Raw genomic sequence first — 27,776 nt, 5'->3', positions numbered from 1 at the left:
TCACCAATCACGTACGATCGTGGATGACACTGCAGCGCCAGGGTGACTAAAATATACAATAATGAGATAATCAGATGATAAATTAAAAATGGAGGCGAAAATAATTGAACGTGAAGAAAGAGCCTTTTATTTACGAATTCAATTAATTAAATTAATAAACGAGCGATATTAGAAATCACCATCAACCAATGTACATTCATGCTCACGCAAACATTTTCATCTTATTACCGCTATTACAAATTCAGTTGTTTCTACCGATGGCCTCAATGAGCCGGCATAAGAGGGGTTGTTCCTACTGATGAACTTAATGCATGCATGAAAAATCTTAAAGAGTTTTCATCTATTTCGATGCAAACTTGGCTAACACTTAACACTAGGATTTTAGTTGCTTAAGCAAGCACACGAAGATTAAAGTATGATATTAGCAGAAAGTAGAACTACGAATGTTTTAAGAATTTTAAAGAGGGCAGGTTGTGGGTCGGTGAAGATACCGGGCCTGGATGACCTTCCGCAACGTCGACATCAACGGATGACGACGTAAGTCATGGAAATTCGTGCTCCGATTCCTGGAAATCGTCGGAAAAGTTTCAGAGGTAGAGAGGAACCAGCAAAGGGCCTGGATTCAAATTTTTACCGAAATATTTCTGATGCGTTGAATCACCTCACAATTTGAACCTCGCTTACCGACTGATGAATTTCATCACTGGTCCGACGGAGAGCTCGTCCACTGAAACAGTGAAGTCAATTTGACGATGAATTTACTTTTACACAGACTAGTGCGAGAATCGCTCATCAGATACTAAGCATGGAGGCGTCGTGGTGAATTACTACTCCCGAGTCCGGGCACATAAACGGGATAAAGCATTCTATGAATACTTATAACGATCATCAAAGAAGTTTTCAACTCACGCACTTCAAGTTAAAAAGTTTTTAATAACGTTTTTTCAATTCCATGTTTCTGGCCAAGCAATATACAATATTTCAATATAACCAAAGTCGACCGGAGATGTGAGCACAAATATTTCACGCGGCCTCCTTTGGACAAAAATAGGCGCGAAATTTGAAACAATACGAAGAAATTCCGCGTACATTTATTAAAAAAAACCTGAGGATCATGGTAAGAATTTTATCACACATGTACAGCAGAAGAAATCAGAGAGCAAAAGACAAAGAAACAATTGAAGGTGGCTCTTTTTGGCGGGGTGGATTAAGAACACATTAACGTTCTTACGCCGTCAGTAAGACTTTGAACAACTCGAAATCAATAAGATCAACACAAAAATAATGCTGGGAATCACGAATGGGCTTAGGATGAGTGCACAAGCTTTCCACGTCGACCATAGGCCAATATAATACCTTCCGCTGACAATATGAGAAGGTTGGATCCGACGCTACTCTCGGTCATGAAATGCCAGCATCACGCCTCTGACGAAGCTCCCAGGTGCTACAGGGAAATGAGAACGATTCTACGAACAAGGAAACAAACTACAGCCATAGCTCATCAACCGGACGCCGTAACAAGAACGACTCAGAAGGAAGTAACCCTACCCATGCATTTTTAAGGGGAAAGATATCAAAAAGGTAAGAATCGGATGACCCTGTCTCCATCGATTATTTTCGGTTCCGACGGATTATTCTAACGGATTTACTTATCCTTAACTTTAATTATATACCTCCTTGTTGTCCATCCTAACCACAACGAGGACAGTCGGGTTGTACGACATTTTGAATTATCGAGTGGATGTCGATATTCAATTTGATGCCAACCTGTCGACACTATCTTTAGGTGCCGTCGACATTTCACGGCCGATATTGATGTCGCGGGAGACACTTAACTCGAGGGCGATATTGATAACGAGTGGGATATTGATGAAGGGGTCGATATTGATGTCGATATTAAAATTGATTTTTGACAGGCGGATTCACATACGAGATGACATTATTATACACCGAGAGACTAAACGGTGTCAACGTGACACTGGATGTCGAAGAGGCACAATTTCGACGCGGATGCTGACGTCGACCTCGACAATGTCGACATTTGCAACACCGACATCGGCAAAGTCTTTGATATTGTCGACATCGACATATCCATGAGGGGTGGGCAATTCACTGATGTCGCTCGGCCATAATTACAACTAATAGGTTTGAATATTATACAATAGTAAAAACGACGACCATCACGTCGTAAATAATTTCTGAGCTTTATTTCTTTTCAATAATACCGTAATATAAATTTTTACCATTTGCCTTTTAACTATTCTTGAATGGTTTAGTTTTTGAAGACTGCAACACTGAAGTGTGTGTTTGCGGTGACATTTAATCTACCGCCGACCGCCACAGGTCCATAGGAGTTGGGACATCGTCAATTAAGGAAATGTTTCGTAACACATAAGGATGTAATATAGTAAGAAATGTGATACGCAAGGCTTTAGTGAACAAAGTTTGCAAAGTCCACGGCTGCAATAGGAGCGATCCGCGGAAAATAGGATTCCTCTTAGCGGCTGTTCCGATTTGTTTATATTTATTTTTTCATCATGATCTCGACGTACCAATTCATTGCGGAACAAGAATTACTCCCTAGGTATTGCCATGAAACCACTCATGCTTAATTTGTATTTTTTCAGCAATACAACGCACACATGATATTGGTGAAACAAAGGGCTCACATCTTAGGTTTTCTGGTACTCTTGTGATATTTTCTATTCATTTTTCGTGGTTTTATAATAAATTACTAATAAGACGGTTTTTCTTTGCCAGTCGGAATCGCTCTGCCTCCGAAACACTCGAATTTTTTTTAGATGAAGTCTCATTCAATGTTAAAAAATGCCCTTCCTCTCCATCTTCGCCCTGACATTTCTTAACACCCATCGATCTTCATTCGCTAACCCGCTCCGAGTTCCAAAGCCGAGCGATTGATGTGACCGAACTCCGCAAGTCAATTACTGGGCAACGAAAAAATTATGCAGACAATATTCTACGGGGGCATATAACTTCATCCTATCGCGGTGGCAACCATCTTCGACGATCGAGGAAGGGACTGGAGAGATTCTTGCATCGGGGGACTAAGAAAAAGTCATTGTGCTGGCAGTCACATTCAGGGCACTCAAGAGGTAAGAAGAGAAATTTAAAGACTTTGGAAGCGACATCCCTCCATTTGAGATTAAGAGTATGGGAGAAAAAAAAACCCTCCGCCTCATGCTACCACTGCTTTTTTCGGGCAAGAGCTGAGCTCAAAGCACATGTGTCAGTTGTACAAGCGACCGTAGCATTCGCAAAGCTAATCGAACCCTCCAGGTTAAGGCGCTGACAACCCAAGCTGCGTCAGTCGCCATACCTCTCCACTGATTACTTCGCGTGGGAGAGATTATGCTCAAAAACTACGGCGGAAGGGGTTAAGTTGGTGGCGTGACTGGGAGGGAAAGGAAGATTAAGATGGATTGGGGGGAGGGGGGTGAGTACAACAAGGTTGCCACTCTTTACGCATTCCCAATTCCGGCTCTTCTCGATTTTACAATAAAATATGACGTACGTTTTCTTGAATATATATATCCCCAGTACATGTGATTTCATTACGTATTTCTTTGTGGTTCATCCTTCATCGCTTCGCGTGCCTATGGTATGAATGGAATTGGTTCGACTGTACGAGGAGTATAGTCTGACTACACGCCCGTATATATTAAGAGTTTTGGCTAGAGTCTGCGCGGGCGATGGCCTGAAGCGAACACGAACTAATTCGTATCGCGACGTCGATCTCATCGGGAATTCCCGATCACTATATCCTATTCTCGAGTCGCGCATCTAACTCCCCGACTTTTTCTCAATTTTTCCCAACTTAGTGGTCACCCTGGACATAGGGAGAGAGAGAGAGAAAAGTGGACGACTGCGGGGCAGGAGCGAGATAATTAGGTGGCGTGCGGAAACGGAGTGGGAGGAAAGGGTGACGAGGCTGTTGCCGTCGTGGTGGCGCGAAATGTAGCGAGGGGAGAGAATGGGAATTTTTACTTCGGACGAGTCCGAGAAAAGGGGAGACGGAGCGAGGGGTATGGAGTGCTGGGGAACAGGAGGGCGTTCTGGTCGGAGGGAGGCGGTGCAATTAGCAGTCCGGTCCGAAGTCAAGGTGGGAATGACACATGTGCACGACCGATCGTCCCTTTCGCATTGTTTTGTCACGCGCCTTGCTTTCGTGGCCCTTGCCTACGTTTCAACTCCGCCCTACGACAGGCAACGCACCTCACCCACCCACCAACTAAGACACCCACCCGAGTGCGCGATGCCCCAGCCACGCCCACGACGACGACAAGGTTCCCTCTCCCAGCCATGCCAATAGGCACGAGATTTTGTCTAATCCCCGCCTCGAGTCTAGCCTCCTAGACGACTTGCGTTAACGGAAAGGTGAAAAGAGGGGTGTCGGAGCTGGTGCCGGAGAGCTGAGAGGGGTAGTCCGGTGAAAGGAGCAGAAAACCAACCACGGAGATCTCGGCGTACTCCGGGAAAGGGTCAGGTAGTGGCGGAAGGCGAGGGGCGCAGGTGACCGACGCGACTTATCCACTACCTCTCGCTTCGCGCGAAGCATTTTTCCAGGAAGGGCTAAAACGGATTCCGGAGGGGAACGCGGGAAGTATTCCTTAGGAGAGGCCGTTCGGACAACTCACTCGTTTCAACTACCCCACCACTCTATCCTACTTTCCTCATCCCTCCTCTCTCTTTCCCTCTCCGCCCTTCAAACCTCCTCGGCTGGAAAAGTCATTTCCAGAACCACCCGTGAGGGAAATTCTGGCCCTCCTTTACGACGCCTTCAATTCGTCCTCGCGGTCGTCGAAGAGCGCGTGCGTGCCTCTCGCGCCGGCGACGCCGTGTTGGGATTTGCTCTCGTCGGTTGCGTGCTTCCGAGCTCGTGAAGCAGCGGGAGAAAGAATGAATTTTACGGCGGAACGAGGAGGGGAAGGTTCTCGAAGGGGAGTGTAAGAAAGCAGAGCGGGGAAATAATAACATAAAAAAACAAGTGGAGAGACAGAGATTCCTTTGCCGGCTTAATAGGGAGTTTGTGGCCGAAGGGAGAGGGGTGAGGGGGGATGGAAGGGGAGAATTAATAGGGAGTGAAAAGCAAGAGAGAGGAGAGAAGGGGGTTGGAAGGGAAAGGTGGGGACGGAGAGGGTCGAGGGGGGTGGGGTCTACTGAAGAGCAGAGCAACGGCGCTGCTTCCATAACCACCACTAGAAACGGACACGCCGCCCGCCTTCCGCCGAAGCACGCACCATTCCCCAGTCCTCGGTCTCCGGCGTCACACGCATAGGACACACAACCCTTGGGTTTGCCGCGTCCTGTTCTGTTCGCTCTCCCCCTTCCCACACAGTTCAGACGGACCCGCCCCACCCTCCCCGCGGAGGGAATTCTTTCACGGCGGCGCGGTGTGCCGGTTCCCGACACGCCAAGAGGAGGAGCCCCCCAAGCGTGTTCGTTCCCTCTGTGAACAGTTTAAGTGCGAACAGGAGACAAGGAGGAAGCGACAGCCGGGACCAAGAAAAGGATATTCCCCCGTGGGGAGACGGTGTCTCGAGGGCTGAGATCGAGGGGGAGGGGCCGTCCGCATCCCAGGGAGGGTCAAACCCGCTGGGTCAAACTCGGGAGTTAAGAGAGGTCACCGCTCATCCAGGGTGGAGGAAGGGGAGCGCATCAATCGCCCATTCCGATCCCTGCCCGTCCCGATATTTCGGTAAGGGACTCGCTGCTGCGCGACGAGGACTTCGCAGACGAACCGACAGGAGAGGGAGGATTTTCCATAATGGCTGAGTCCCAGAAAGTTAGGGGCCCGGCGTTTGCCATCAAAATCATCGAACTGGTAAGCTCCTTTTATATTTCCTTAGAAAATGTACTACCGCTTAAACAAAGCCTAATCGTAAAGGTTGACGGTAAGCAACCGCGTCGTCATATTTCTCGGCGGTAGAACAGAGTCAGTCGTGTGGTCAGCGGAGTGACCGACTTTCGATCGGGTTGCGACTGAAAGAATGGAGGGGTCGATGCATCATTCCGGGATGCCACCGATTCACAATGCGACTCTCAGCAACAATGCCAGAAATGAACTAATGTTGTCGAAATGTTTCGCGTGCACTCTCTCTATTCCTTACGAAGTCGATAAGGCGTCGCCGCACAGTCACTCACGGACATCATTTCACATGCCCTCAACCGCTGTCACTCTTGCCGGTGCTGACATCCGCCCCCCCACCCGTACATTTGATTTTTTCGAACAGGTACAGAAACTTGCCTGGACGCAAGTGGATGCGAACGAAACTGCGCTTCATTTTTCTCCACTAGAAGCGCGCGCGCGACCAAAAGGCGCGGGAAATCGAGTCCATTCCGTAATAGAGCGTCAAGGGCGGAATCCGCGGCATCAATGGAGCCCTTTTTGGCGGTATTTTCGAAAATTCAAAGGGAGTGGGCGTGGCTTGGGAAGTGAAACACATCCGCTCCATCATCGCATTCTCAATGAGGATTCGCCCCACTTGTGGTCGAGCTTTAGAGGGTGTTTGGGCTGAAAGGTGGGACATCCGCGCCCATGCCCACTCTTCATTGTCGACCGTACAAAGTAACCGGTGAAAAAAATATTCATAACCTTGGGAACCACCAACGATCCTTAAAAATACTTTGTTATTTAAATCAAAATGCGCCTTTTAAAATTTTATATTAATTCAAATAGTCTGCTCGACCCTAAGATAAACGACACACTCTTTCGAGGCTAAAACACAGAACACGTATTAAGAAAACATTGGATATCCCCTTCGGCAAGCTATCGACTGAAAGTTTGAAATTCGCTGTTGCAATGAATCACTGCATAAGTATCATTGAAACTTGTAATCTGCTATCGCTAAAAGAACTAGAAAACCTGCTATGACTTGTGTAGGATACCACTCATTAATTTCGGGCCGATTCTCAGTTCACAACTTATTTGATTTAATAAAATGCCGCTAAGGCTAACAGGATTAATCCATTGGTAGTAATTATTCGACAGCAAATCAAACAGTCAAAGTTCTAGCACGGTGATAATAATGAATAATGCGATATGTTCCGGCTCATTTTTGCTCAAAATTGCGAAATTTACTCATGCGTACGAGTGAATAGAAACTAAACAGAAAAGGTCAAATTGACCATACCCTATATTGCTAGAGAATGTACGAAATTTATAGCCCACGAGTAATCTCACCTAAGAATACGTAAAATGAGCACACACCAGGATAGTATACTTTGGCGGCATAATAGCCTAGTGAGTGGAAAATTTGGAAGTCGACCAACGGGGACACTCTCGGCTAAACCCAGGCCGTTTGGTTTTCCAGCCAACGCAACTTTATGGGTAAACTGCAAGCGGCACAGAGAAAGGAAATGTCTCAAATATAAATATGTAGCAAGAAAACAGCATCAAATCCATCCAGGCGAATGAGAGAAGTTTGGGAGAAGAAATCGACCTCAAGTACAACAGGAAATGAATGTTTTCTTTCATTAAGAAATCCTCTGAAATTTCTTCTCGTGATTTCATTTATGACATAAAAACCAAAGGTGACGTGACTTCGGCCGATGAGTGACTCGATTTCGGCTTTCGATCAATGGTGCGATCAAAGATTCATTGAGGACAGATTGCCGGGAAAAGAAAATACGCGGCGCGTGGCTGAAGAATAAAATGGATCGTTCCTTCGACGCAATGAGAAACAAGCTGAGCAAGTTTGAGCGAACGAATCAGTTAAAATGGAGCAAGCGATCTGAGATCTCGTCATTCCATCGAATGCACAACCTCAATAAAGCACCTTTGGGCTGCATAAAAAAAGATGACCCATCCAAGAATGTTACACTTATCGCTGGTGGACGACAATTCCTGATTAGCGGAATGAACAGAACATATTTTCTGATCCTCTGGATGGCAGCATGAAGAACTGTAGCGCATACCAAATACGGGAATGAATTTATTGCTATAATTTATCATCGTGATTGTAAGCACAAATACTAAATACGTTTAGCCAAACGATTAAAAACATGAAGCATTATTAGTGTTTTATTACTTCAGAAGAGCAAAATATATTCGATATAATGATATAAACATATATAATATTAATATATGTATAATATTATAATATATTATATATATATATATATATATATATATATATATTTCAACATGGCTCAACGTTTTTAAATCAACGTAAGTGGTCTCGGTTCGCGTTTGTTCGCCGCTAATCTAAAGGAATAGAGAGGATTTACGACAAAAGATTCGTGTGATGCATTCCCTCCCTTGTAGTTCCTTGATTAACATGTCGTCGCTTTCATTTTGAAGCCACCACACCCAGACATACCTATTACGCGGAGAAAGGAGGGAGAAAAAGGGAGAGACAGATAATCTCGCCCATGTTTTCGTGCGCTGGGCACCTCGTATGTAATTCCACTTCCTCTGTGTGACTAGCATAGTTAGTTGGCTTTATAATGTGCTTCACTCCTTTCCCCTCCTCAGTTGCGACAGAACCTAACGGGACCACGCTGAGACCTTGTGAACCAAAGCGTTTCCTAAGCCTTTGTTTCTTTCCCTCGACTCTTTCCATTGCTTATTTTGAAAAAAAAGAAGAAAACACTAGAGGGCGCTAAGAGCAGAATGGAAGATGGAACGATCCAATATAAGCGATTGTAAGCCTCTCTTTCAGCATTGCATGCGGTTAGAGGAAAGCGAAGGTGTGCTTCCCAAGTGTCGCTCGTAGTAGAAAGACGCATCAGAGATAGTAAAATAAATAAATAATAAATACTGCGTTTGGTCAGTGAAGGTAAAAAGAGAAATGGGCAGGCATATTATAGTCAACGTTTCGTAAAAATAGTAGATGTTTCACGTTTCCTATGTCTCCTCCACCTCATCAACGTGCACATACTCGTATTCACGCACAGTTTAAACATGGATCCATGAATTTAATAACTCATTGCTTGATCAATGAAGGATAACCCTCGTGGGTAATATCCTTCGCTTGCTGGCCGGCGGGCCCTGCGTCCAAATTTGGGTGATGCCTTTGGGTACCCTCGGATAAAGCCCAGGGCGTGTGACACAAAAGTTTTTATTTCCGGGAAACTCCAGACTACTCAGGTAAATTAACTCTTCCACGCCAACCGTGACGAATTTATGAACTTGAAATTCGCATACGTTCCTCTCAAGTCTCAGCCTTAGGGGGCGTCCTTTCACCCTCAACCACCACTACCAAATTCATTCAGAAAACTGTAGTTAATGCCCTCATTGGTTCGTAGAAAAATGAGGCTTGATGACTCGCCGCCATCACTGGTAATCCACCTATGAAACTCAAGGCTTCTGACGCTTCCGAGAAACTATTACGCATTCGGCTCCGCGTTGGAATTCCTCTCGTTTGACCCACATTATTTCCTTCTTTGGTTCGTCATACTTCCTATCACCTTCATGTCCTGAACATCCTATTCTCTTGGAGGGATGGCGAAGTTGAAGCATGGATTCTCGCATGCAACTGGAGTAAAAATACTGATGCGGTTCACTTAACTAGTATTCTCACCAGCAATTAGCATTAAAAAAAACAATTAACGAAGATACTTCACCGACTTTAAAAAATTTATATTGTTTACATAGTTAAATTTGGTCCATGCCCATAAAACCTCGACTGATATATTCTTTTAAAGTGTTATTTCTCACACGCCACAGAGTAACATATGATTGTAATTAGTTTCTTTAAAGCAATTAATCACGACAGAAAGTGTCCTCAAAACGACCTCGAACTCAGCACCCGTCCTAATTTCAACCACTAATCGTACATTGGCAGCTCATCTGCATACACGTTTCCAACATCGCCTGAATACGTCAATAGCTATGGAACAACCATCTTCGGAGAATCACGAGGTGAAAATTACAACGACACGGAAAGTTATTTCAGGAAAAAAAAGAGCGCCTTCCAGTGCGAGATGTTCCCCGGGCATTTCAGCGAAGAAAAAAAGCGGGACGTGATGACTCCGCGTGCGGAGATTTCTAGAAGACAACCAGAGAACGCCCTCAAATTCTATTTTTCCTAAGGTGGAGGTAGGTTGATCTGGATGGTCGCTTTCTAAAGCCATTCTGTCGAAGTGGAATAACTCCATAGAAACCTACATTAGCTCTGAAATTATGCTGACGAAATTAAGCAAAGTTCTCCAACCAGTTTGGCAACTGAGGACAGACGGTAATTTTTACTTATTTGGAAGAAAATTTCGGGTCATTTGGAAGAGTTTCCCGTAGCCAACATTATGAAGGTTACTGAAATTAAATATTTCGTTCATTGCTGTCACACCTTTTGGCGATATGCGTGAAAAATGCCAAACGCCACTTAAAAATGCAAGGGAAAAGCTGCCTTAGCCGCCATACCACCCAGTACTGAGTGCACTACTCTTTAAGTAATTCCGATTTGTAGGGAGGACTGATCCGGATACACTTACTTGAACTTTGACGAAGAAGCCCACGCGAATTCTGCCGGGAGAGAATAAAACACACGAAATGATCCCCTCGGTTGAAATGGTTACAAAGAGCTGCCAAAGGCTTCAATTAAAAAACATTAAGCCCATTTTGACGCGTTACCCACATTAAAAACCACAATAAAATATTCTCTTTCATAAGAATAAAATGGGCACAAAGATTAAGAAATAAGCTGGAATGTAATTGAGTATATAAATGGTAGGCAAAATAACCAGCCATTATTGAATCAAGATCAGATAATGAATAATAAAAATAATTGAAATCTTCAAATAGCAAGAAGCTTAGTAAAAAAAACTGATGAATTTATAATTAATCGAACTCGAAATTTTATCTCGAATTCAATCAATTTGATATTTTCAGCAAGCTGCTCTCGGAGCTCGATATTTAGATGCTGCAAACTGGTCAAGTTTGCTCAATACCTAAGATACCTCAAATACGATATAAACAAACAAGTCGCTTTTCTTAGCAAAAACAACACTGATTCCAGAATATTGACATAATGGAAAAGTGACATATAAATGACACCTATTCAACTGCAGGCGTTTTATAGCAGAATCTTTTTGGTTTAGCTTCCTAACTCCAAAACAAATCTTGGTCGTTAGCCTTGAGTACTCTTCTTTTCCCTCAAGTTTGAGAAATGTTGGAACGTGAATAATAATTTTTTTACAATGCATGTAAATAAGATCACTATTTTACTCAGGCGTACTGAAGAGAGTTCAGTTAAAAAAATTTAAATGAGCAACTCATATTGACGAGGTGATATTAGCAAGGATCGGAAAACAAGAAAGCTTTCTTTAATGATATGCAGTACCTGATTCGCCTAGGGATATCTAAAAACGTAGTTCTGGAATGCAAAATGTTAGAATTGAAACCAAGACCTGGAAGTCAGGATAAGAACACGTAGACCAGATACGTCTTAGGCTTTTAAGCTGTCGGTTATTTCATGTGAATTTGTATGATATACCCGTCGCCGCATTTGAAATACATCTCATGTAAGTCAATGGTGTTATGATTCCCTGGATTCATGCAATAGTAGTAGACATGAAATAAAAAAGAATTACATTAAACATGCATGGAGATAACATGAATGACATAGGATCCATTTTACTTTGTGTAATAATATTCTTAATGGTGATAGCAAATTTCATTTCGTCGAGAATTCTAAGCCTCCGAAAACTTTAATATAATAATTAAAATTCATAAGGAATACTTGTAAAAAAATAAGCAAATGCACAGGCTGTAGCTAAACAGTGTTCATGCCGAAGCCATATGATAGCGTAGGCATCAGCGAATAAAGAATACTCCATCGGAAATAACAAAGAATATGAAATGATAAATAGTTCCTAATCATCTGTTGAACAATTTCTCAAATGTGCTGAAGAAATATACAATACATAAAAATTGAATATGAAATTAGCAGCCCCTCAAAAAAGCCCCAATGCCACTTTCCGTCATATTTACTATGTCTACTCACTATATTGGAGAACCTTTTTGCTTTCATATGTTCATAAATGGTTTGATCCTATTATTTTTTTAAATATAGTTAATTTAGCAATAGGAGAGACTAATATTTGAAGTGCCTTGCTTTTGGGATGTAGAGAAATGACAGTTTGCAGGGAAAATACTGCTTTAATTTCCTTCTTACGGGAATTGAAACCATATTAGTCTTGGCTGGTGATGTTCATTTTTGTTTTAAATAAATATAAATGTACCGTGAAAGTCCCTATAAAACAAATGGTGAATGTAAATTAATACTGTTACACACATATCTATTGCTGCTGTGACTATGACCAATGGCTTAAAGAAATGTCACGCGGGAATGAAGGATTAAACTGTTTCATTTGTAGAGCGGATTATCAAAATGAGTCGAGTAATTTGATTGTGAATAATTTTCATGAAGATTTAAAAAATTTTTTCCCAGGAAAATGCTACTAGCAATGGAATTAAAAAGAGGTCCAAACTTTTTCAGTTGTAACCAAAAACGCCTACAGTCGCGGGCACCTTAATTAAACTGTCTCGCAGCATCTACAGAATAGCCTTTAGCTTAATTCATCTGACTATCTTCAATTCATCTGATCTTAGCAATCAAATAGAGTCTATCCTTATACTCGAATCTAACATGCCGGAATACGTATCATGCACTGCACTTATAATATTCCCGCTTGAAATGCTTCGAAAGCCTTGAATAAACTTATTTCTCTGACTTAGCGCAGACTAGAATCAGACTCGTATCTGTGACACGGCTTGAATATTTAAATAATATGAAATCAAAAATACCATAATAATAACATGCAACTCGACCTGTAAATTAAAATAAAAAACGCTTCGTGAAAGATTTTTAAGGTTCTCAGGAAACGAACCCACGGCTTTAATCATTAATATGATTTAAGCCGTGGGTTCCCTAGGGCTGTAATTAACACTCGCCATGCTATGATAATAAATTCTACTGGCCTTGCGACAGCTTTTTTTGGCAGGCATAAATCGACGGCTGCTACGATATCGTTTCTCGAAGGAACGTAAGAAGACGCCGACATATTTCGAAGATCCTGAAACCCAGGGAACATACCTGAAATAAACAGAAATTCGATGCATTAGTTTAGAGGACAGCAAAAAGATACATAAACAATGACATCGATTCCGGAAGTAAAGTAATAAGAAAATTTGTTGAACCGTTACATGTTCCATATAAATGCTTTCGACCAACATCCTCCAAATCTCTCTAGTATCTCCGTGACTTCTATTACAATTCAAAGGAGTAATAAACCGATAAATATTGTTGCATTTTACTGTAAAACATTATAAATAAGCATTATCTTCAAGGAATGCGATACATTTTGCTTTCACTAGAAATAGTATGTGAGGCCAGTGCCAAACAGGAGCATCTCCCAATACCTGGTACCCCTACACAAAAAATTAACGGCGTGATGGGACTGTATTTGGATGCATGCAATAGACACAATAGTCGAATGGAACAAAATAAGCCAAGTAAATCTTTTGCGCCGACAGCGATAATCGATATGTGCGCTTTATTATGGCCACCAAATTCATCCGGGAAATGAGAATCATGAAAGGGAGTGGAGCTCCACCCACCTAGGCCTCCGCCCCTCACAAAGAATCCTTTTACACGTTATATCATACCAATGGCGAAGAGAAAGAGGTAAGCCCAATACGCAGGGCTGAAACCGTAGGTCGGTTTGCAAAAGACGATTATTTAATCAACATTGCAACGCATGCTACTGAAACGAACAAACTGCGCAAGCGTTGTGGGCCACAGTCATTCGGAAAAGGACGAAATTGCAAATTTTCAAGCACGAAGTGCCACCCTAAACGTAAGGTGGGAATCGGATTATTTTTGTCATCCGTTGTGACGATTACAACAAGCAAACTAGCCTGATGATTGTCCTAGTTACTGAAATTATAATCGCGGGATAAAAGAATTCATATTGAATTCACCCTTGTATATTTTACCGATTACAACCAAATCTTATTACGAAACACAATTGCCAATGCTGCAAAGAAACAAAACGGACACGATTGTTATATAATTTTTACCAAATAATTTTCCGAGGGTTAAATTGATCAACATTTACAGTCAGCCATTTGTTTCCGTGACTGGTTCAAAAGTACCCAACGGGCACTTATGTTAAAATACTTTTAAACATGTTTATGATAAATTTCAAATTTATTTATCATATTAATTGATAACTCTTATCTTTTATCTACACTTACAACAAGAATAGCAGCTAAAAGTGTGTGATAACATTATTGATATCGACAATATCATTTAGTATATCAATTTTAATTTATACAATTAGAAATTATTATAAAATCTGACCATGAATCTGTCGCTCCATTATGATTATCAGTATTGATCTCGTTAGAATGAAAAAGAGGATGACATGATTTCGATACACTTCTATCGTTTCGCTCAGCTCTACTCATTCCTACTACTCTCTATTCATTCTACTCACGCCGCCTCTTGAGTGCAGAGCTGTCCTCACGCAATGGCCTCTCTCCAAATCGCTATCCCGATGAAACCAAAAAAAGCACATAAATACGCAGACAACTCGCGGGATTTTCTTTGCCGGGCACATTTTTATAGTGCACAGTGAGCAGAGTAGAAGAACCACAGCCTGCACACTACCACAACGGGATGCTTACTGAGTATAGGGAAGTAAAGACACCAAGATGGCCTCTAGACCTAACCAACGCCACGCTGGGCCGGAACGCAAGTTACTTTCTTGACAACCCTCGTATTATTTTCCGTGAAATATCTCGCAGAAATTTTTTTAGAATTTTAACTTATAGGTTTTTGTAGAGAAAGGTATGAATTTTTTCCGTTCGTGAGCATACATGTACATAAACGTATATGTATATATATACATTCATTTATTTATATATATATACATATATGTATAAAAAATATGTGTATATATATATACACATATATATATGTATATATATGTGTGTGTATATATATATACTATGTATATATTTATACGTAGATATACATAGTATATATGTGCCTACATTGAGCACATGCTCTACTTTAAAGTTCATAAACATAAAAAGCGGATAACAAACGTTTGATTTCAGTTTAAAGTGATACACTCGTCTGGAAAAATCATCGCGTTCATTTTTCCTGGTAATTCATAACTTTTAGAGATTATGGACCAATTTTCGACTCCATGAAATGAAAGGGTAAGTAAAGTTGAGATATTTGCAATGTACTTATCTCACGGTAAATGTAAGTCAGTATTTCGCAAATTCTCGAAGGTAACTCGTACGACGCGAAACGTTGCCCCATACACTGACGGAGTTAACTGCGAAGTGACTCACTGTTTGCTTGACGAGGACATTTGTGCATGCCTAACTTGAGTCATTGTTCTGGATGACACACAGCAGACGTGACGTGCGCCACACTTCAAAAATGATTCAACACACTATTTCTAAAGGAAGTTTTTAAGGCTTTCCGCTTTTTAGTACTCAATTAGGACCAACAGAGAACAAAGGATTACGTGAGGACAACCACAACAGAAGACGGAATATGAGTAGGGCTGAGCTGACACTATGTTGACATCACGTCGATACCTTTTTCGACCATCGACCATATCGAAATCCTTTTCTTATCGATCAAGTCGATATGAATTATTGGACCGATTAATGGACGATCAAACATTATCTTCGATTACGATATCTACATCTACATCTACATAATACCCCGCAAGCCGCCGCAAGGGCGTGTGGCGGGGGTATATAATAGGTAAGACATTTTCTCGCACATGTTAGCATTCCGCTAAAATGTGTGAGGCATTTCTATGGGTTTTGATGAACATTTTTTGGTATATCGATAGGTACACGATTAATTAGTTCATTCGTAGAACTGATTCAACGGATGAGTAAGAAAAACGAGAAACCCAGTGGCGCGGCATCAGCTCCGAGCCGATGCTGGTTGGATGGTGATTTGATCTCAAAGCTATCTATTCATTCATCTATTTCTACATTCTGTACGTAAATACCCCGCGATTCACCAAAAGTATGTGTGGTATTCCACACGTCTTGTGAAAGGGTAAATAAATGCGCATTCTCCGTAGTAGTTTGTGAAGCAATAAATTCCTTGTGTAGGTGACACGTCCCTTCAGTGTAGATCAGTATTAATACTACCTTGATCAAAAAGTTCCCGGAATTTATTCAGAAAATTAAAAATACAAGTTTATTCATCTAAATCTATATTGTCCCCTTCAAAGTAATCCCCATCGACTGCAACACACTTATGCCAGCGCTTGATCCAATCCTCGAAACATTTTTTATATTCGGTTTTCGGTATGTCCATCAGTGCTTCCTACGATTTTTCCATTACTTCCTCTCGGCTGCTAAAACGCGTTCCCCGTAATGGTTTTTTAACTCGATTGAACAGAAAGAAGTCACAGGGAGCCAAATCAGGTGAATTCGGTGGCTGTTGGATGGTATTTGTTGCATTTTTCGTCAAAAAATTACGAATAATGATAGCACTGTGCGACGGTGCGTTATCATGGTGCAAAATCCACGAGTTTTCTGCCCACATTTCTGGTCTCTTTCGGCGAATTGCTTCACGCAAACGTCTCATAACGCCCAAATAATACTCTTTGTTTACTGTCTGGCCTTCTGGCAAAAATTCATGATGCACTACACCGTTGTAATCCATGAAAACCGTCAGCATTGCCTTCTTTTTTGACTGAAAACGACGTGGTTTTTTTGGTCTCGGCTCATTTGGTGAACGCCATTCACTTGCCTGATGTCTGGATTGCGTGTCGTACTCATAAACCCACGTCTCGTCTCCAGTAATGATCCTTTTGATGAATGTGGGATCGGATTCAGCCTCGCAAATCATGTCTTTTGCGACGTCAACACGGTCTCTTTTTTGCATGAAATTGAGGTCTTTTGGCACCAACTTTTAAATCATTAACCACAATGTCTTGGGCGGATCCATAGGCAATGTTCAAGTCCTCCGCTATTTCTCTGATGGTTAATTTGCGGTTATTGACCAACATTTCTTTTACTTTATCAATTTTTTCACCGACTTTCGATGTCGATGGTCTGCCACTGCGTTCATCATCTTCGATTGACTCACGACCACTTCTGAACCGCTCGTGCCACTGGTAAACGACCGTTTTTTTTAGAGAATCGTTGCCGAAACACTTTTCCAACATTTCCAACGTCCGTGCGCCACTAAATCCGTTTTTTACGCAAAATTTAATACAAGTTCGTTGTTGCAAATTTAAATCCATTTCTGCAATTGTAAAAAATCGCCAACACACACAGAGATAGATGTACTCTTGGCTACGTAACTTTTGCAAATGTCAAGTTATGACACTAAGATTTAAAGATAATATCAACAACAGATGTACCAATTTAACAAAAAAAAACAGAACTCAAATCGGAACGATGGGAGCGCCACACGGTCGTTATTCCGGGAACTTTTTGATCTAGGTAGTATGACGCATAAATTATCGCTTAGCCCAGGGAAGAAATTTATTTGGCCAAAGCCGCAGGATGAATGGTCTGGCATTAATTTACCCGAGGGGTGAAATAAACCCCGAAAAACTTTCGATGGTGGTGGTGCGACATTTATTGGACGTCTCGACTCTTTAAGACACACTTGAATTAATTTGTAACGCAAGTTAAATTGTTTTGCGTAAAATTATTTCATATTACCGAAATTCTGGGCAAAACGCAAGTTCGGAGGGAATCATTTTGCAATAAGTTGGTAACCTACAACTTACAATTTATTTATTTTTAAGACAGAAAATATTTATTTGGGACGGGGAGATAATCATCAAGGAGGGCATTAAAGAAGATGCCTAATTCGTATAGTCCACAATAATTACTTGAAGATGTTCTGATTATTATGCCCTCCTAATCCGATCGTACAAGACTTGACATATGTGGATCCCTTAATGATTCCTCAGAATATCCAAGAGATGGCGCTCGTGGTATACGGAAAAAATTACTTTTATTAAGCATCATCTCTCACTAGGGTATAGTTAATGTTTCAGCGACATCCGTCCATTTTTGCAACAAACGTGTCTTTAATTAGAAAAATGAAAATAAAATGAGTTTCGTGCGGTGATTAAACACTTCTATTCAAAAGGCTTAACACCGAAAGAGAACAAAGCCGAGCAAGATGAAGTTCATGGCACATCAGCTGCTGTGAATACGACCGCTTACAATTGGGTAAATGAGTCTAAACGTGGCCGTACACTCACTAATGATGAAAATCGTTCGGAACGTCCAGTGGAAGTGACTTCCTTCCAATTGTTGTCAAAATCCACAATATGATTATGAGTGATCGTCGAATCAAAGGTTGTGAAATAGTATAGTATAAGGTATAGTGTCTTCAATTTCGCACGAATAATTGGGTGTGAAAAAAATCTCAGCAAGACGGGTCCCGCGTTTCCTCTTAGTGGAGAATAAACGCAATCGCGTGGTCGATTCGGAAGCTGGTTTGGTGCTTTTCCGTCGCCAAGTCGTCGAAACATGGATACAATACACTCTAGAGACAAAGGCGGGCTTCCAGAGGCGATCCGACTCCGAAGAAGGCGAAATCGGACGACAAGATGATGGCCACGATATTTTGGGATGCAAGCGGAAATCATCCATGTCGATTAATGGCAAAGAGGAGGAGAAGCCATAAATGACGAGTATTATGCGTTGTTATTGCAGCGGTTGGGCGATGAAATCGAGAAAAACCGTCCTCATTTGGCAGAGAAAGAATTCTACCATCAAGACAAAGCACGGCTGAGTACCGGTGCAGTTTCGACGGTAGAATTATAGAACTTAATTTCTAATTATTACAACAGCCACCATATTCACCACATCTGGTCCCCATTAACTCTTTTTATTTCCAAACTTGAAACACTAGCTCGGCGGAAAACGATACAAGCCCAATGGGGAGATCGTCGCCAACACAGATGACTACTTTAAGGACCTTCGGAAATCTTACTTTCCGGGCGGTTTAAAAAAGTTGAAGAAACGCTGGGAAAAGTTTATCGAGCTAAAGGGAAATTTTTTCTGAAAAATAAAAAAAATTTCTTCTCAAATTAATGTTTTAATTTTTTCTAAGGACTTATACAACGACTTACGTATTTAGCATATTTTCCTCCCTTAGTGATCGGGCTTTATGAACATTTAGACCCAAGGAAATATAAAATTTTCATCTGAAACCTATTGGGAAAATACATTAACATAAGCAAGAACGTACGTAGCTAAGATCATGATGTCATTATTTGTTTCGATTATGACAACTGCATGACTCTCCGAACTGTTAAAGTTGGGAGAAGTAAAGTGTAAGAATGTATGTACCGCGCACGCGAACGGGTTTTGAGCCTAACCCAAATTAAAAATAGTGGGTGGCTGGCAGGCAAATATCTTTTCTCAAGGGAAGTGCCATCATCACTTGCCTATACAGTGACTTTTCCGTGGTGTTCATGGGGAACCATCCCCTAAACTTTAATAAAAAAATTCGTTCGCATACGTAAAGAAGGTACGAGTATAGGAAAGCTCTTGCCAATAACTGTTAAAATGTCGGAATGATTCCCGAAAATAAAAGTTTAAAAAAAATTTAAGTGTGTATACCGGAGTCACCTAATGGCATCCACTTCAATTATCTTCAAAGTACGAGGGTCATCCGGAAAGTAGTACCCGTTCGTGCCGCATGAAGTGCTGAAGATGCGAGTAGCCGCTGGACGAGGTCAGATAGCTTCAGTGGCTTGTCTGCCTTCTCTGAGCCAAGTTGCGTGACGCTAGCATTGCCTGTGTTGTTTCTGTGATTGTTTACAATGTTTAAAAAAATTGAGAACGCCGCCAGTTGTGAAGTGAGGGCAGTGATTAAATTCCTCAATGCAAGAAGCGTTCGCCCATGTGATATTCATCGCCAATTAAAGGAGGTGTATGGAGACAATGTAATGGACGAGTCGTCTGTTCGGCGGTGGTGTCGCAACTTCAACATGGGGAGGGGGAACACACACGACGATGAGCGTTCGGGGAGACCGTCTGTCATTACAGACCAACTGGTGAGCTCAGTTGACGAATTCGTGAGGAACGATCGGCGCGTCACAATTGATGACATCTGTGAGCATTTTCCCAATGTTTCTCGAACAATTGTTCATGAAATTGTTAAACACCATCTGCATTATGCAAAAATTTGTGCAAGATGGGTCCCTCGCGTATCTCAATGAGCTGGCGGCGAAGGACTATGCAGCAGGAATACAGAAACTTGTCACACGTTATGACAAATGCCTTAATTTGCTTGGAGATTATGTTGAGAAGTAGTTTAAAGTATCCTCTTTCAAATAAAATTTTTTATGTTTGTTAATATTTACTTTTGTGTCTTTATTTCACGAACGGGTACTACTTTCCGGATGACCCTCGTAATAAAGGTACCGAAGAAAATACTTTACAAAAATGAATTAAATAAAAATGCTTATAGAATTATAGAGGGTAAATAATCCCGTAAAATTTGAAGAAATGGAATAATATCCAAAGAAATTCAAACTAGCTGTAAATATATCTGTAATGACGGCCTATACCAAACATTGTCAAATATTATAAAAGATTGAGATGTCGGAACGCTGGATAACCAGCATGCTTTGAAAAAATATATCTGAGAACTTGGAATGCTTAATAAACTAAGGAAATCAAAATTTCTCTGATTTTAGAAAATGGGCAGAGAAAAACACGATTCAGAACCATCGACCCTAGAATTGGAAAAGATCGTAAAATATTAAAATAAATAGTTTCAATTTTCAGCTGACTAATCATTTATTCCTTTCTTTTCCGTATGCACTCCCCGGAAAATTTTCGTACCTCCCCAGGAAGCCACGACGAGTGGAGCGTCAAGGCATTATTAAAGTGATGTTTTACTATCTTCTCCAACCACACAGGCCCTCGCAATGCTGTGCTGCGGATTGATCCCGAACCCCTTCTACCACAACCTGCACTCGACCATGCACCACGTCGCCCTGGCGTACGTCACCTTCGCCGGTTACATCCTCATAAATGCCGTTCTCATCGTCGCTTACCTCACAGAGGAGAACGTGCCAAAACGAATGGTGGGTATTCACCTGATGACCTTCCATTTCCCCTTGGTTTGGTCCATCACACATCACAACCTTCGGCGAAGATTCCTAAACCCCATAACCTCGTACAGTACTCAGTACTAACAACTACGCTCAATATGACGCGTGAATTCACGCATCAGGAGGTTAGAGGGGAGGGGTCAGTTCCTTTCCCTTTGCCGCATGAGGTCTATGACATCTGGAATCGAACCCGAGCCGTCAGGTTCAGTACTAGATCTACTAGTGGTAGAAAAAAGGGTTCTACCCACTGGAATGCAACACCCCCTTCCATTCATAATATATGAAAATTAATCGAGTGATTTTGATGCTTGGATGTTGAAACTCGGGTCGTACGAAATTTTACAAGGAAACATTTATTTATTTTATTTTTTATACTCTGCATGCCACCGCCATGGTGTGTGGCAGGGGGTGAATACACACCAGAATAATTTCACCCTAACATGACCCTACCGCGGTCGAATGATGTTATTCGGATCCCTTATCGTTCGTGGAAAAAAAATGAAATTGTAAATCTATCTCTTCTACACTTAATCTCTCTAATTTTATTACCATGATTTCTCCAACCAAAGCGCGATGGGGTACTAATATATGTTCAACACCACTGCCAAAGAGACCTCCTTCCAATTTATGCAAGAATTTCAATCCGTAACTTAACCTTCGCTTCGTGAGGGATTCCCAGCCTAGCTGCTCTAATATTTTGGATACGCTACTCAGTTCATCAAAACAACGTTTTACAAATCTAACTCCTCTATGCTTTACGCGATCCAATTTGGCAATTTACGAGCTTTTATAGTAATAATTACATAATTAGTCACGGATACGTCCTCGGTGATGCGAATATTTCTTAGTACTTCGACTTATGCCAATTCGTATTAATGGATTGTAAATACGAAATCTCGTATACCACCGTTTGCAAAGATAGTGTTATTTTTTTTAGGATTTTTAGCTTCTGCGCCAATACTCACAAAAAGTGAATCGCGAGGTTAACCGAATAATATCTCACCTAGCACATGAACGTCGATGCACGCTCTTAGAAATACCAAACGATCAATCTGATTCACGAGTCTTCCTTTTCCAATGATAGCATGACAATGGGAAACATTATTAAGAAAGCAGTACGGGTTCACCGGCAAGATATACCTGTAATTATTGTGTAACTTTATCAGCCCAAGAATTACGCGATGAACTCTCTCCTGAAACCTTGGTTCCGCATTACCAAATTGCCAGCCACCCTCTTCCTTTCTCAAGGAGATGTGATGCGAGGAGGAAAGACCCTAAATACCTGTGCTCCGTAACTAGGATCGCCGTGAGGTGCGGTTGGCGCTTACGGAGGGCGAATCGCGGGCGTGGGCCTGGGATGCAATGAGGCGGAGAGGAGATGCGGGGAAGGATGTGGATCCATCAAGATCGCTTAGCGAGCGGCAGTTTCGCCGGGGACGGGGGATGTAATTGCTGAATCGCAGAGGACCCGCACTCTGGGAGAATTTAAAGATAGCAGGGTGGGGGATATGAGAAAGGAAAGGGGACGGGTCGCAGGGGATCAATTAAATAGGACCACTTTGGGCCCCCTGTCATTCGTCTTACGTTGAGGACGAGGAGGGTGGGTGCTGGCTGGCGGTTGATGATGATGTCATTCGGCCCCCGTGGAATCTTTTGGTGCCAGAGGCGTCGCACTGGCGGCCGAGTGTGTGGACGTCAGGGGAAAGGGGGGGGGTCACGGGATGAGGAGATCGAGAGGGAGGGCCGAGGAAATAAAGGAGACGGCGAATTCAGCTGGGGCGGGTGTTCTCCTTCTGCTCTACTCATCACCGTTTTGGATGTGCGCGGGGGCTTTATCCTGATTAAATGTTCAGTTTATTGAAGTGACATTAAGTTTCCCATGCTACGGGCATATATGAATTAAATGAGCCCGCTGAAATGTTTTTATAATAAAAAATTTAGCTTATTAGCATTCGTCTCAATTAATATCATACCGTTTCTACAGTCTCCGAGGGATGAAATTCAAGATTATGCTAATTTTATTAGCAACTAGTGATTAATAAATTAATTGCAATAAGAAATTGGAGAATTTGAGAGGTTTTTCTCGTAGACAAAAACTTTGATATGGTTAATTTCCTCCAGTTGTATCCATGGCAACGGGACCCGTTTTTATAGCTTATAGATAAGTACAAATTCCAAGATGACGCCTTCCAGGAACAATGCCGGAGAGTTTCGGAATAGAGTGGAGGAGGGGAGAGAGAGAGAATGGACTCCGACGGTTAATTGGGACACTTCGTTCGCGGGTAAAACGAGGGCGGAACCTTTTCCGTCATGTCTGACAAAATATCGAGTACGTGCATGGCCATCAAGACTTATCGGCATTTTCTCAGAAACTCAGTCATATTGCAATAATCGCGTCCGGCATTCTTGTCGGACTGGTAAGAATCTCAAGGTCGGGCTGTTGTGAAGTAACCTCGAATTGACGCCCAATTTTCGTTTCATTCGTTGACAAGAAAAGCCACTAAGTGCTACGTGTCTCCTTGTATGCGGTAATAGCGCAGTTACGAGTAAAAAGTCCCTGGCACTCTATCCTCACTTTGGTTGTCCACATTCGTCACGTGGTGAACTTCCATTCTTTTCAATTATCCTTGAGCAGATGGGTGCGAGAAAACGCTCCTCCAGCAAACTTATACCCTTGATTTAGTCTACGTGTCATCAATCGCACAGATGGGTCATGCAAGAAACCTATTTTTACTCCAAGTTATGCATTGCCTTTATGTTTATCAATTGAGTGGCATTTGCAATACGTAAACAAACATCCACGGGCATGAGAACTGGTATCTGGGTGAAATAAGCAGATAAATAAAACAACAAGAAACACTATTAAAAGACTGATATAAAGTCTGTGTGGGTAATCAAAAGTTGAAAAGAGATGAGGACTATTCAGTCAATATACAAAACGCTAAACTCATACTCCTAAGTACTAAAATGCTAGTAGTGAAAAGTATTAAACTACTAACAGTGATTTTGAAAATGTTTGATTACCTTCATCGTACTACGGTAGAAGAGAGCATATACATTAAGTTAGAGTGATTAAGTGTAGAATAGATAAAATTTCAGATGCCATTTTTTTCCAAGAACGATAAGGGATCAGAATAACATTGTCCGACCGCGGTAAAGTCATACTCGGGTCAAAATTAATCTAGCGTGCATTCACCTCCTGCCACACACCCTGGTGGTGGTTTGCAGGGTACTAAAATATCTAATATTTAAAATAAAGTCATACTCGTACACGCAAAAATTTCAGTGCAGCGGTAGTGCTGCTATGTTTGAGTAAAATTTTTGCAATAAAGATTTTGAGTACTAAACCGAAAAGTAATGTTACCTTTCTTTTTACTACCACCGATCACTCTTCCCAATTGTACCTTCCGTTTTCGTCGACATAAGTCATAGCGGACAACGGATCAAGAGCGGATACACGGAGATGCAATTGGTAAATGAGTGATGTAATTAAAGCTAAACATTCAAAAAAGCCAAAGTAATGTTACCTTTCTTTTTACTACCACCGATCACTCTTCCCAATTGTACCTTCCGTTTTCGTCGACATAAGTCATAGCGGACAACGGATCAAGAGCCGATACACGGAGATGCAATTGGTAAATGAGTGATGTAATTAAAGCTAAACATAAAAATCCCATAAGGATAATGATCAGTTCTCTCTCTGCTTTCCTATGATCGAAGGCCTTCTCTAAAGTCAAACCTAGATCGATCACTGCGGCATTCGCAGACTTAATTAGTTTCCGGCCGGATTTTCGGACTGAGAATGTGATCCCTTGTACGCTGCCCCCCCGCCCCACAACCGGAGGCCACGAGCAGCGAATGTCGATGGACTCCTTTGATCATCACGGTCCCATGGTGTGCAGGACGAGGACGGTTTGCCACTACGCGATTCAATTGAAAGGAATATGAAGAATTTTAAGCTCATTTTTACAATGGGCGTTAAACGGCACTAACACCTTGGCAAGCATTTCAATTTGGATTGTCTTCTCCAAAATTTGAATCTAGCCACAACTGGGGCAAGAGGAAATGTAGGAAAGTTACACTCTTCTGCAAGGAACTAAAGGGGTACCTAAAGACCGTACCAGTTTGACGTTTAGTACAATTCCACGGTGGAAGGAGGCTTTAGCAAGAATATTTCCGCGGCGCGTGATCGAATGGGAAAAAAGACAAGTGATGGATGTGACAAGACAAGTGCGAAGGAAAGACAAGTGCGCTCTCGTGTTGAGCTATTAATACATGTAAATGTATCAACCTGCATATGTACCAACATATACCTGTATGCTTTCCCTAGAAAAATCCCAGGAATAAATTCAGCCAAACGAAATAAATTTTTCAATTGGAAAATATTCTTCCCCAGTGAAATATCTGTGTCGCGAAGCGAAATTTATTCCCCGCGCTTCAATCGTTACCGCAGTGCTACACAGGGATCAGGTTGAACTACATCTACGCAATATACCGTAACGGGGTGTGGCGGGGAGGGGGGTTCTGTGACACCACCTGTAAAAATATAGTGGCTCAACATGCAATATCAACAAAAAATATTCCAACGCACACCCACAAAAACATATATATTCATGCAAAAACTTCTTTTAACCGACACATTTGCAATTAATACATATAAAATTAATTCAGAGTAGCGTATGGAAATAATTAGAGGAGCTAGGCTGGGAATTGCTAAGGGAGCGATGGTTAAATTTCAGAGTAAATCTCTGGCATGAATTAGAAGAATGTCTCTTTAGCAATGACGTTGAAAATGTGTTATTAGCCCCATCGTTTCACGGAAGGGATATCATGCCAATACAATTAGAGAGATTAACTGTAAAACAGATAAATTTAAGACGTCATTTTTCTCACGAACGATAAGGGATCAGAATAACTTCCCACCGCGACGGGGGGAAAAACTATTTCGGGTCATAATTAGTCTGGTGAGTGATCAACCCCTGCCGCACACCCTAGCGTGGGCTTGCAGGGTACTATAAAACTATAACTAAACTAACCAACTACAAAAGCACAATCACCCATGAATGCACTAGATGTCTACGCAGCCTTTAATCTGGTTCCCGCAAGTAACATAATCGATTTTGTGACTATTATGATTCCCGATTGCCCGAGGAAAGGGGAATATTTATATCCATCTGTACTCGAGTCTCTCTCCACTTATCTCTGCGGTCTAACATGCCCACATAATGTGGGGACTTAAATAGTAATTCCCTTCGCGTCATAGCTAAACTCGTTTTTATGAACCTTGCTAGAAGTCAAAGTCTTACTTGAACTCATGGCGTCTCAAACGGCCCCCAGCCTAATTCCTCTTCATCCTAGCATCGCGGTCACGCTCCTCTTCCCATAGTAAAAACATTTCAAGACTCAAGTGAATTTTCTTTCAACTTTATCTATTACTTTTATCAGCGATTTCTCCCAAGGATCCGAAATACTTGCGGCGTGGGGCCTAAATAATCGCTGATTCCGTGGATTGTCTACTGGTTTCCCACCCTGAAGACCCGGGTTAGAATTCCGGAGGCGACAGGATTTTTCTGTGGTATCCCCATCCATCCTTGGATGCCATAAGAAGGGAATTTCAAGTGGATTACGCCGCCAGTATAATGGGACGTTAAATTGTGTGACCCCTTGATGTCTTTTACTAAGATTAGACTAATGCACCACGCTAGATTTCTCTCCACCCTTCAAATATTACCTGCAAATCCTACGACTGCCAAAGGACTCACCACCTTTCCCAAATGACCACAGCAGTCGTTCTCCTCCCGTGATAACACACGTAACTTGCACTACCACAGCACGGCATCCCATCCCATTTTAATCTTAGTATTTTCTCATTTTCACAGGTGGCCCTCTTTGCAGTGGTTGGGTGCATCCTATTCATCGCATCGGGTGGCGTTATCATAGAAGATTGGAGGATAATTAAAAACAGCATTATCCTCCGTCCGTCCAAGCAATACATGGATCAAATGATTGCAGCTGGGATAATATCCCTCTTCAACGGAGCTGTGTACCTCGTTGATGTCGGTTTGACGCTCAAGTTCGGTTAAACCGGCGGAGATGAATAAGGAACCATATCGGACAAATGAACCGACAGAAGACGGGCCATTTCCTCGAGGCCAGCCAGGGTTCAACCTTAACGCACCCCACAGACTCAAATGTGATGCGAAAATAGGTCACCAAACAACGTCCATCTCTTCACACACCAAATATTTCGAGGGTATATCACTAAGTCACATATCGCGTAATTCCAAAGTAAAAATTAAAGCGATCACCTACCAGTGTAGTGCGATCCTGTGCTTTTTAGTTGAAGTGTCATAGTTTAGACTCGACAAAAATGTTTATCATTCAATATATATTCCATCGATTAGCGCCAGTGGTTTCGAGAAACAACTTCATTCAAAGATAGCGGAGCTTCTAGCACGAAGTGATTAGTTTTGAACTTAAGTGTCTGCAGCTTATATTTTGCTTTGTGCTTCAATGCTTCAAGTTGAAAATGAATAGGATTAATTGACTGACATTAGGAGTGATTTGATAGACTTAAAGACAAATGTAATAGCATGGATATGATTTTCATTAAAGAAACCGTCCTTTCTGTTTTAACAATGCAACATTATTTGTGGTCAAGACATTTCCTT

At 41.8% G+C, this 27,776-nt stretch overlaps 2 protein-coding genes across 2 annotated transcripts in view; one reads left to right on the top strand and one right to left on the bottom strand.

Moving 5' to 3' along the window:
- Adsl (adenylosuccinate lyase) overlaps positions 1-27,776 on the bottom strand; it is a 341,605-nt gene that overhangs the window by 132,321 nt on the left and 181,508 nt on the right. The window lies entirely within an intron of this gene.
- On the top strand, positions 5,263-27,720 carry LOC139690579 (uncharacterized). The gene is made up of 3 exons (XM_071588056.1): positions 5,263-5,842; positions 20,911-21,078; positions 26,985-27,720. Exons 1-3 carry the CDS (start codon positions 5,786-5,788, stop codon positions 27,186-27,188), a joined length of 429 nt encoding a protein of 142 aa, XP_071444157.1. The 5' UTR covers positions 5,263-5,785; the 3' UTR covers positions 27,189-27,720.

Source organism: Hetaerina americana, unplaced genomic scaffold, assembly GCF_022747635.1.
Source record: "Hetaerina americana unplaced genomic scaffold, ioHetAmer1.1.p SCAF_3, whole genome shotgun sequence".
Lineage (NCBI taxonomy): Eukaryota > Metazoa > Arthropoda > Insecta > Odonata > Calopterygidae > Hetaerina > Hetaerina americana.
This window is presented reverse-complemented; position numbering and strand designations above follow the sequence as displayed.